This window comes from Acipenser ruthenus, chromosome 5, assembly GCF_902713425.1.
Source record: "Acipenser ruthenus chromosome 5, fAciRut3.2 maternal haplotype, whole genome shotgun sequence".
Classification (NCBI taxonomy): Eukaryota; Metazoa; Chordata; class Actinopteri; order Acipenseriformes; family Acipenseridae; genus Acipenser; species Acipenser ruthenus.
Genome location: NC_081193.1, coordinates 26,015,297 through 26,027,300, shown reverse-complemented (window position 1 = coordinate 26,027,300; position 12,004 = coordinate 26,015,297). Strand labels below are relative to the sequence as shown.

The 12,004-nt window shown below is 42.8% G+C and overlaps 1 protein-coding gene across 6 annotated transcripts; it reads right to left on the bottom strand.

Annotated features, from left to right (window-relative positions):
* Window positions 1-623: 623 nt before the first annotated feature.
* On the bottom strand, window positions 624-8,174 carry LOC117402923 (elongation factor 1-alpha 1). Of its 6 annotated transcripts, none has more exons than XM_034004591.3 (8): window positions 7,933-8,174; window positions 6,565-6,740; window positions 3,312-3,491; window positions 2,932-3,228; window positions 2,665-2,815; window positions 2,283-2,539; window positions 1,551-1,785; window positions 624-1,258 (listed from the first exon to the last, which is right to left on the bottom strand). In XM_034004591.3, the coding sequence occupies exons 2-8, from the start codon at window positions 6,706-6,708 to the stop codon at window positions 1,134-1,136; spliced, it is 1,389 nt and encodes a 462-aa protein (XP_033860482.1). In that variant the 5' UTR covers window positions 6,709-6,740; window positions 7,933-8,174; the 3' UTR covers window positions 624-1,133. The 6 variants fall into 6 exon arrangements, with proteins under 6 accessions (XP_033860482.1, XP_033860480.1, XP_033860484.1 ...); XM_034004589.3 differs by having other exon boundaries at window positions 7,973-8,174; XM_034004593.3 differs by having other exon boundaries at window positions 7,977-8,174.
* Between the last annotated feature and the right edge of the window lie 3,830 nt (window positions 8,175-12,004).

Here is a 12,004-nt window from a genome sequence, read left to right as displayed (position 1 = left end):
ACGTCACTTCCTACTATAATGCAGCATAAAGCTGTACGACTAGTTGGTTGTGTTGCATTACACATTCTTCTTTGTGTATGTACTTTTGATTATTCTATTTCACAAAGTAAGTAGGACAAAATGTTCTAAATTAAATGTAGCCTTTGGTTGCCAAAACTCTCACTACTGTTAGCTGATTTGTGGTAACTGATATGCTGAGCAGGGCAGCACGGTGGCGTAGTGGTTAGTGCTGCTGCCTCACAGCACTAAGGTCCTGGGTTCGAATCCGGCCTAGGGTACTGACTGTGTGGAGTTTGCATGTTCTACCCGTGTTCGCGTGGGTTTTCTCCGGGTACTCCAGTTTCCTCCCAGTCCAAAGACATGCTGTCCAGGTTAATTGGTCACTCTAAATTGCCCTGTGTGTGTGGTGCCCTACGATGGACTGGCATCCCATCCAGAGTGTAGTCTCACCTTGCACCCTGTGTATGCCAGGTTAGGCTCCCATCAGCTGGGGAGGGAGGCTGTATGAAAAGAAAATATATCAATGACATGTCTTTATTGAAACAGAGATTACTATTATTAGTCATCTTTTACTTACTTCAGCAGCAATGTTAAAGGCGATGAAAGTAAAATCAGACTCGTGATATAATCTGAACCATTTTAATGCATTGTTGAAAGGCTCTTGTTCACAGAAACTGAATTATTTCAACAAAATACAGTGCACAATATGGGATGTTTACATGCCCTTTCAATTATGAAAGCGAAACATAATTTAACAATTCAGAACAAAAACATCCAATTTGTACTTTAAATATATACTGCAAAATCAGGTGAGGATTAGTACCTGCTACTTGCAAAAAGACAAAAGCAAATTCTGTTTTTTTATGGTCTCAATTTCCACAACAAACTTGTTAGTCATGGTGCTGTTCCTATTTAAAAGTACAATGAAAACTAGTAACTTCAAAAACTAATGGTCACAATACAAATTAAAACGAATAGTCAACAAAACTTTTTTTTTTCCTTCTGATACTTTTACGATGCATTGTAATAATTAACCATTCTTTGACTATTGAACTTAAATTGTCAATTGAATTAAACAGTTCGGAGACCATTCTGCCATTGATTACTGAGGTGGCAGGTAATGAACACATCATTCATTTAGCCTTTTGAGCCTTCTGGGCAGACTTAGTGATCTTCCCAGAGGTGGAAGCCTTCTTCTCCACAGCCTTGATGACTCCGACGGCCACAGTCTGCCTCATGTCACGCACAGCAAAACGCCCTGGAAACGGTTGAAATGTGTCAGGCATTTACATTTTTAAAATAGAGCCACCCCTCATTATACATTAATTGACAAAATATAAACTTAGACTGTTAAAAAGATGTTGACAGTTCTGCTGCCATACAACCAGGTTTTAAATTAGTTCATCTTTATAACTAGAAAATGTCCCTAAAACACCAGAGAGGATCATTTTTGACCGACTAGGGTAAACAGTGCTGTAAAACACAGCAGCACTCCAAGAGCTATGCTTCTAACTTTAACTAATCAGGTTCCAAATGGCAGAGGTGCTCACCCAGAGGAGGATAGTCAGAGAAGCTCTCCACACACATAGGTTTGCCTGGGATCATGTCAACGATGGCAGCATCACCAGATTTCAAGGATTTGGGGTTGTCTTCCAGTTTCTTGCCAGAACGACGATCAATTTTCTCCTTCAGCTCAGCGAATTTGCAGGCAATGTGAGCAGTGTGGCAATCCAGCACAGGGGCATAGCCAGCGCTGATCTGACCTGGGTGGTTCAGGATGATGACCTAAAGGTTACAGAAGAAACATTTACATTTTACTTAAGTCCCTGGTGGTTACATCATTTAGATGTTGGGTGTGAATTATCTTTTTTTTATCATAAGAAATCTGAGTATTGATTTTGAAGTGGTAGATCTTTATCTGTAAACCAAAAAGTCAAGTTATGGGTACTGGTGGATTTTGACAGGGGAATTTCCACAACACTGAAAATATCAACTTGGCATCTCAAGTGGTTTATGAGATATTAGAATTTGAAGATGCAGTGTATTTACAAAAACATATAAGCCCATAATTATACATATTTTAACTAATATAAAGTGATTCACAATCATAACCAGTCACATTGCAACTGCAAATTGCAGCATTCTGTTAAAACTTAAGCGAGCAACAAATTATTTTGCATTTCTTTATGTGAAATATCTTCAGTCCATTCACTGTAAATAAAATCCTTTACTGTAAACCATTTAGGTAACAAAATGTTTCACCTGATTGAAGACAACCCCACCTGTGCAGTGAAGTTAGCAGCCTCCTGTGGAGGGTCGTTCTTGCTGTCTCCGGCAACGTTTCCACGACGGATGTCTTTCACAGACACATTCTTGACATTGAAGCCAACGTTGTCCCCAGGAAGTGCTTCGGACAGAGTCTCATGGTGCATTTCAACAGATTTGACTTCAGTGGTGATGTTGACAGGAGCGAAGGTAACCACTACACCTGGTTTCAGGATACCAGTTTCAACACGGCCTACTGGCACAGTACCGATTCCTTTAAAAAAGATGCAGACTTTTATTGGATCCGCAAACCACTACAAAGCGATACAAGACTCATAAAATACAGACACCCTGCCATGCTTTAAAAGTGAGAAAATATTTTTACCAAACAACCCTTACCTCCAATTTTGTAGACATCCTGCAGAGGCAGACGCAGGGCTTTATCAGTGGGACGAGATGGTGGCTGGATTGCATCCAAGGCTTCCAGAAGGGTAGTACCAGCAGCATTGCCATCTTTGCGGGTGACCTTCCAGCCTTTGAACCAGGTCATCTTAAATTGAGGAAGGTGAGAAATCATTAAATCACTTTAGATATTTTATATACAGTGCCTTTATGTCACAGAGGGCTTGCATCATCAGTCCTGCAGCCTGAGTTCATATTACTTACGTTAGTGCTGGGCTCCAACATATTGTCACCATTCCAGCCAGAGATTGGCACAAAAGCCACGGTATCTGGGTTGTAGCCGATCTTCTTGATGTAAGTGCTGACTTCCTTGACGATTTCTTCGTATCTCTTCTGGTTGTAAGGTGGCTCAGTGGAGTCCATCTTGTTAACGCCAACGATCAGCTGTTTGACCCCCAGGGTGTAGGCCAGCAGTGCATGCTCGCGAGTCTGCCCGTTCTTGGAGATACCAGCTTCAAACTCTCCGACGCCCGCAGCGACAATCAGGACGGCACAGTCAGCCTACATGTACATCAAACATGGTCAACACCTGTGCTTTGTTTCTTTTCTGGGTTTTAGATTAAAATACAAGTTATTACACATACCTGGGAAGTACCAGTGATCATGTTCTTGATGAAGTCCCTGTGCCCTGGGGCATCAATGATGGTAACATAGTACTTGCTGGTTTCAAACTTCCACAGGGAGATGTCAATGGTGATACCACGCTCACGTTCAGCTTTCAGTTTGTCCAACACCCAGGCATACTTGAAGGAGCCCTTGCCCATCTATACATAGAGGAAGACAGTGAAACAGACAAGTAAATTAACAGATGTCCTACTGCAAGAAGGATCCTGTCCAACACTGCAAGCAGCAGATGGAGTTTTAAATTCCACATATCATACTGCCATCATAATAACCTGGCACAAAAATCCTTGCATCTAGTATCACTATGTCCTATCCCTATATCACCAAGTAGGTGATTAACAACCTTATTACAGTCAGCACTCGGATATACAACACTCAGATACACGTCAGTTGCCTTTTACCGTCCTTGTATTAAGAAACAACATCAATTCCCGTTATATATATATATACCAGCGCTCCAGATAAGGTTTTGGGTCTGGGACTAACTTACCATCTAATTTTAACACTAAGAGAGTAAAATGTATTTTCAGGGGGTAAAATGCAACATTACCTTGAAGTCATGAGTAATCCCGATAAATACTGTACAATATTTAATTGTAATGGGGCAGGCATTAAAAAAGAACCTTCCATTTTAACTGTTACTTTGAACTACTGTACAACCACGCGTGTGTTCTACAAGGTTCTTTATCGGCTCAGCACACTTTATTGTGCAGTTACAGCGCTTCCTCCAGTTTCACCTGATGAAAATGCAGCAACACCAAAGTGAACGAGGCCACAGTTTCATACTGTGATGTATTTGTTTTTAATCTGTGCTCTTTAGTTGCTTTTGTGCATTTTCATTTGCAAGTGAACTGTGACACGAGGGCCTTATCGAGCACTATATTCTGCAATTTTGAATACTGACTTTGGATACTGTTAATTCTGGAAACTGTTGTTTTTTAAATCTTTTGCTAAATTGTTTACCTTTTATGTTGTACGCAGTTCTGTGCATGGGTAACATTTTGATTTCATTTTGTTGTTGAGTCATTAATGGGGAATTTTAAATACTGCTACAATATGTACCGGATTTAAAAGTATGTACTGTATTACAGCCCACGTGTCCACAGTCGTCTCTTTGGGCAAGTAATATTTTCAGAATCATATCGTTCTAAATTAAAAAACGTCTTCTGTTGAAAATATAGTGCTGTACCAACAAAAACAACTACAGTACATCTAAATGGAAGCCTTCTTATTTTAAAACACAATACTTTCAGCTATGTATTTTTGACTATTTTGTGTTCCCTGAAAAACTGACAAGGGTTGGAACAGGCCAAAATGAAATACAGTCAAACCTGCTCATGCGACCACTTTTATTTAGCGACCAGCGACCACAATTCTCTTATCCAGCAACGGGCTCAAACCTGTATTAAGCACCCTTACACAGGGCTATTGTTATAAGAAAAATATGGTTTTAAATGGTACGTCTTAAATTCAAAGGAATACGGTAACCATTTTAGCGGTCTTTTATCCATAATCAATAAAACAACAGCGCCTCTTGTAAAGAAATACAGAAAACTTGGAGAAACAAAAGGTCCTCCCTAGATGACAGAATTAAAGTTATTAAACTTGTACAGACAGTAAGTGCCAGAAAAACTGCTGAAAAATGTGTCTCTAGAAAGACTCAGATACAGCATTTTAAAATGGAAAGAATTAGGGCTTGAAGTTTTAGGTTTTTATTTATGTTCACGTGACCGTGTTTTGAGCCGATTCAATATCTTAAACTGTTAATTACTAAACAAAGTTGCTTCTTTTTACCTTGATGTCCTGATTGTCTTGCTGATTCTGTTTCACCTTCTTCATTATTTGAACACAAGAGCAGGCAATGACATCAATCACTTTCCCTAGATGCTACTTTAACTTGCATTTCGTTCTCACACTTGCCTTGGAACTAGGCAGCTTCCAATGTGTCTGTTTCGTGTTGTGTTGTTCTTTCCCGCTAACTTAACAGAATGCTCTCATAATTCGGATGTAGCGGCTTAAGACAAAGGCAAACCGTTAAAAGGAAAATAAACAGAAAAATTCTAGCCATGGGGCTCCCGAGTGGTGCATCCGGTAAGGGCGTTCCGTGTGGAGTGCAGGATGTGCCCTATAGTCTGGACATCGCGAGTTCGAATCCAGACTATTCCTTTGCCGACCGAGGATGGGAGCTTCCAGGGGGCGGTGCTCAATTGGCCGCCCAGGGGGAGGGAGGGTTAGATCGGCCAGGGTGTCCTCGGCTCACCGCGCACCAGCGACCTCTGTAGCCTGGCCGGGCGCCTGCGGGCTTGCCTGTAAGCTGCCCGAGAGCTGCGTTGTCCTCCGACGCTGTAGCTCTTGGGTGGCTGCATAGTGAGTCTGCAGTGTGAAAAAAAGCAGTCGGCTGACAGCACATGCTTCGGAGGACAGCGTGTGTTTGTCTTCGCTCTCCCGAGTCAGCGCAGGGGTGGTAGCAGTGAGCTGAGCCTAAAAATAATTGGCCATTCCAAATTGGGAGAAAATAATAAAAATAATTGGCAAAGACTAAATTAAAAAAAAAAAAAAAAAAAAATTCAAGCCATACTTATAAGAGTATGAAAACAATGTGTGCGGTAATCGAAAAGATCTTATGCTTATGCTGGCGTTGGTTTCAGGATGCAATGAATCAACACGTACCTGAAAGGCAGACACAGGCATTGAAATTTGCAAAGGATTTAAAACAATTTGTGAGACCTGAGACAGGCAAGCATTCATTACTTTCACAAAATAATTTGTTTTGTACATGCATTATCTAAATGAATGTTATTAAATTACATACTTCCTTTTGTTCATATTACATTTTCTGGGTTTTACAGTGTATGTAAGACAGACATAATTACAGGAAAGCATGTCAGAGACAAATAGAAAATTCATAAGTCATGGGCCCTCTTTTAAGAGACCACCTGTTAAGAGGCCACTATTAGACTGTTCCTTGAGTGGTCTCTTCATACAGGTTTGACTGTAATCAGATATGCGTCACACTCTTTTAACCAGAACTAAAGTCAAGATTTTATAGGATTGGATATGTGAGTGCTGACCATATATAACCTATATAAGGCCACATGTATAATTTAAAGTTGAACCATATTATGCCTTCGTTTATATGCTTGCTGATAGCTGATCTGAATGTATTTCAATACAGCCTATGTTTTCTATAAATCTTTTAATGCAATACTATACCTCAGCAGCTTCCTTCTCAAATTTCTCAATAGTTCTCTTGTCAATGCCTCCACATTTGTAGATGAGATGACCTGTAGTGGTGGACTTGCCAGAATCCACATGTCCAATAACTACGATGTTGATGTGGGTCTTTTCCTTGCCCATTGTGGACGTTTTAGTATACTACACAACCAAACCTAAAATAGAAAAGAAAAAAACTGTCATGTAAGTAATATAAGCCTCTTACAAAGAACCCCTCCAGCTCAGCACAGTAACTGTAAGAGCTGAATTCTGTACAAAAATGATCTGATAGCTGCTAGCTGAATAAAAGCACCACTAATAAAATGGTTTGCATCAGACATAACTGCAGCATCACAGGTCGACTCCATATACCAACCTTAATCAAGTTTAAGTTTATTTAGATTACATGATCTATTTATGAATCTTCCTCTAAATTCAATTATAATTTCACTGAAAGTGGCATTCTGACCTTGGCACCTGTGTTGTTAAAAAACAACTTAATTGTTTTACTTATTTACTTTTTTTCTGTGAAAGAAGGGTCAGTAAAATTCTCACACCATGAACTTGTCACTTAGCCCTCCATTTTGTAGAACATTTCCACTTCCACACAGAGAAAGCAGCCATTACAGCAACACATACAGACTACTCACAATACTTTACAACAACATCAAATAGAATTGCAAGGTACAATTATGTATTTATTCATTATTAAAGGTACCTATTGAATTATACGTTTTAAAAATAATTTGCTCAGTAGAAACGAGGCGTTTAAGAACTCACCATGAATTAAAAATAGAAACTACGCATTACCTATTGCGCAGGAAGCTACTGTCAGATATAGCAAAACAATATGATGTCATTGTTTGACACTTTCTTTTTAACCACCGTGTTGCATTAAATTATAAGCATTTGTTGTTATTATTTCTGGTAAAACTAAAAACCTGTGCATGATTTTTTAGCTATTTATATTGTGCAAAACTAACCTTTTAGTAAACTTCCAGAGCCATAAATGCATTCATTATAGCAATGTAGAGTTCACATTAAAGTCTTAAGATTGTAGCTATTCATATAGTCTGTTAGATAATTTAGTCACACTCAAAAGCACTGAAGAAAAGTTATCAGCTGCATGAAGGTATACACCCTCCCCCGTCTCTGCAATGCCTGCCCTTGCTCTATTCCGCTCTCAACAACTGTGCAATTCTTAACAGCACAACTCACATTTTCTAGAAACTGCTTAACTGAAACAAACCTCCGCCATAGTCATGTAAACACCACACTGCCACCTTGGCTGCGCCACCTTGTACTGACTCCGCCGCATTTATCAACAGCAAATGGGTGCAAATTATTTCAATTTGTTAGAAAACATACTATAAAGATGTTGTTAAAAAACTGGTCAGTTATCTCCCACCTGCCTCTGTCTCACACTTGCTTGCAGAAAAGACAGAACGCCGCCGCTGATCCGTTTATATCTCTGTTGGGAGGGGGTACAGTTATTGTCGTCAGGAGCGATATTACCGGTACCCCTCTAAGGCAGCTCGGAGCCAGTATAGGGATCGTGGAGAAAGACTGATAGAAGCATATGACAGATGACACAAACAAGCCAGCTCAAGAGTCCCTACATTAAAGACAGCCATTGAATGGCTCCCTGTTTTTGACATCCTAGGGTGGGGATTGGGCGCTCTCCAAAAAGTGAACTTGTGCGCTGTTCCCTTTCTCGGTGGTTCTGAAATCCTTACTGGGGATTAAAGTAAACGACTCCAAAATGAACTCTTTCAAAATGTTCTGCTGCCGTATTGTAATGGTTTAATATAGATTGAACTTTAGTTTTCAAGTTTAAACAAAATAGCTTATATTTGAAAAACGCCAAATGTCAAAAAAAAAAAAGATAATAAGGTAATATCGATATAATCAGATTAGACCTTTCTGAATGACACTTGGCTTGTCATTTGAGTATAGTGTCTATGCTGTGATACTACTGGCAAAACCGGATCTCCTATAGCTGCTTCTTACCATTGAATATAGTTTACCACTGCAGTACAGAAACAGCTAGCTCACATGATATGCAAAAACTATGTCTTGATGTAGCTTGTATCTGTCTGTTTTTTAAACGCTTCCCCCACCAAATATTTTTGCAAGTACTGCAGAATAGCACGTTCCTCGGCTATTGATTTAAGTACACGTATACATTCTAACAAAACGTGGGGCTGTTGTTTAAGTGAAATTCTGAAAAAGAGTGACCTGTTGTGAATGCTCAAGTCTTTCCACCCGTTAATTTAAAAGACGGTGAGCGTTGCCATTGTTAAGTACTGTATAGTAGGCTAGAACAGAACCGTTTTAAGTCGACTTGACTCATGATGATGAAAAGAAAATGCATGTTGTGGACAAATGATACCGTCAATATGACAAGGGGGGGCGGCAATCTTTCTGACCCTACGAGCCGCATACCAAAACACAGGACATTATTTTCAAAAAACAGTGTTATTGTAGCGAACTCGTGGTATAATAACGAGAGCTTTAGTAGCAAGTGATTTTCAAACGAAATGTGTTAATTGAACCAGTCTGTTAATGCTTTGAAATTGAGTCGACAAGGTCGTTAATTAACTCATTTCTCGTTAAAAAGCTTAATTGTCGCAGGTCACATATATCACTTTCTCTCTCAATGACTTGATAAGGGAAACTCATTAATCAAAATGCATGTTAACTAGATCAAGATAAATTGACAGAAGCATAATTCGCTGTTATGGAAACTGCTAGCTTACAGGGAGGCGGCTCTCCCACCAGCAAGCAGCAGCCAAATGGAAATAAAAAATAATGGGAATATCTATGTTGTGTATAATTTGTAAACTTCATTTAAAATTGTGCATTTTGTCATACAGAATGTCATATAAAATGCTGATTTACGATTATCTGGCAATATGGATTAAAAAAAAATGTTAAACCCCATTAGTAATTTACCCTCATTCGGGGGAATATTTTGCCGCAGTTTACTATAGACAATGCAGCCTCACTCTCCTCCTTCCTGCTGCAGTGCGCAGGGTCGACAGGACAGGGTGTCCACATTGGCATGCCTTTCTCCAGCCAGGTGTTAATATACTGAAAGGCTTGCAGCTGCTCTATCCAGCGGGCGACCTGTCCCTCAGGCTCCAGGAATGTCATCAGCCATTGCAGAGCGACGTGGTCCATCCGAATGGTGAAGGGGAGTCCACAGAAATAGTGGTGAAAATGGTGGGCTGACTCAACCACCGCCAGTAGCTCTCTTCGGGTGACGGAGTATCTGCATTCTGCCTTTGTGAGCGACCAGCTGTAATATGCCACCATGTGCTCTCCTTCAGGCCCCGGTTGGGACAAGACAGCTCTGATGCCCTCGTTGCTCGAGTCTGTGTCCAGCAGGAAGGGAGAGGGGGGGTCCGGTAGAGCCAGCACTGGAGACTGGCACTGGGTGCTCTTCAGATGATCGAATGCCTCCTGGCACTCAGGGGTCCAAACAAAGGCTTTCTCTTTTCGCAGGAGGCTGTGCTGGGGAGCAGCGATGGTGGTGAAGCACAGCACAAACCTCCTATAATAAGAGGCGAGCCCCAGGAAGCCTCTGAGTTGCCCGGGGGTTGACGGGGATGAGCAAGTCCCGGACAGCCTTTATCTTGCTTGCCTCCCTGCTAATGCCCTCCACTCTGACCCGGTGCCCCAGGAAGGTGACCTCTGTACACATCAGCTGGCATTTTTCCGGGTGCAGCTTGAGCCCCGTGGCCGTCACTCACCAGAGCACCTCCCAGAGTGAATCCAGGGCCACCTGGAAGGTCCTCCCATGGACCAGCAGGTCGGCTAAATAAACCAGGCATTTGGTTGGGGGCATCCCGGCCAACACCTTCTCCATAAGCTGAAACGTTGCGAGGGTGTTGCAAAGTCCAAATGGCATCAGAGTAAACTGCCATAGTCCTTGGCCGGTGGAGAAGGTGCCCGGGCAGGCTGGGTGATCGCTGCCCTTATAAGGGTGACCAGCTCTGTGGGCTAGGTAGGGATGCTGGTGCCGTCCGGGGCTTCCTTTTCACAGGGTTGGGCCATGCGGGCTCTGGGTGGTGTGTGATTGGGCCTCTTCTTCTGCTCCCCCCAAAAGGCCCGGTCATGCTCCCCCTCCTCGAGTACACCTTGACTCTTTCTGCATGAGCCACGGTGAGCTCTAGGAAGGTTGGGGCAGCAAGCCGGACCTGCTGACACAGGACAGTTGGGGTCAGTCCACGGACAAAGACCTCCATGGCCAGGTCATCTTGGGTGGCTGGTGGGAAATCAGGAAACCCTCTTCGGGCCAGGTACCTGACGTCAGCCGCCAGTATGCCTAGTGTCTTCCTGGGCCTTGGATTCGGTTGGTCAGGCGTAGGTGCAGGCCGACTGCAGTCTCCACTCTTCCGAAGAGACGCTCTAGGGCTGTGGCTAACACATCATACTGGACCATCTCATCTGGGCCCAGGTCCAGCAGAACCTGCAACTCTTCCCCCTCCAATGCAGCTGCCAGCTGTCCAGCCTTTTAGGTAGGCCCCCAGCCATTAGTGGGACTTCCCATCATAGTGGCCTGTTTCACTGCCTGCCTGCTCGCCCCTGGCATCATGTTACTCCCACTCTGCTCATTCTCTCTCCCGCAATTGGTGCAGGGCCCATCTTGGGGCTTAACTATGTTCCCCCATCAAAAACACACTCAGCTCGACTATCAGTGTCCCGTAACTACTACAGCAATTCAGGTTGATTGTTTGTAAACAAGGCAAGGCCTCTTGGTTTAAACAGGCTATCAGATTGCTGGCTTTTTCCCTATCAGTCCATCCATTTATCATTACCATTATTTTCAATTGTTTCAGAAAGTCTTGCCAGTCAGCCTTACCGTCATACTGTAGTTGGTGGTAGTAGGCCCCTTTGCTTACTTCCTGCCGAGCTGAGCGCATGTCCAGTGGTGACGTCCCTTCCTGCTTGACACGCACTTGTGCTCCTCCCATCCCTGCGCGTGATGACGTTTCCACCATCTCTTCTCCCTCGGCGATGATGATGCAGTGCCCCTCAGCCTGCAGGGCAGTCTGCCATCCCGCCATCTCCACCATCTTGTCCTTCCTCTTTTCTTTAGCCTGCAGGCTCTCATCTCTCTCTCTCCATGTGCCATCTCCTTCCCATGTGGCACCTGTCCTCGGGTCCTCCTGACCCTTATTTCAGCCTCCAGCTCCTCCAGACAGGATTGCAGCTCATCTCCTCTCAGCGGTGTTGTGTCTCCACTCTCTCTCACTCTTCCTTCTTCACTGCACACTCCAGACTTTCTTTGGGGTTCTTTCTACTGCTTCACTGATCAGGTCCTCATGCACCTGATCTTGCACAGCCACTTATAGCCTCGGGGGAGGGTTCCGCCCACCATACGCGCGCACACACACACACACACACACTAACTACCCTAATGGTAATGGCGTGC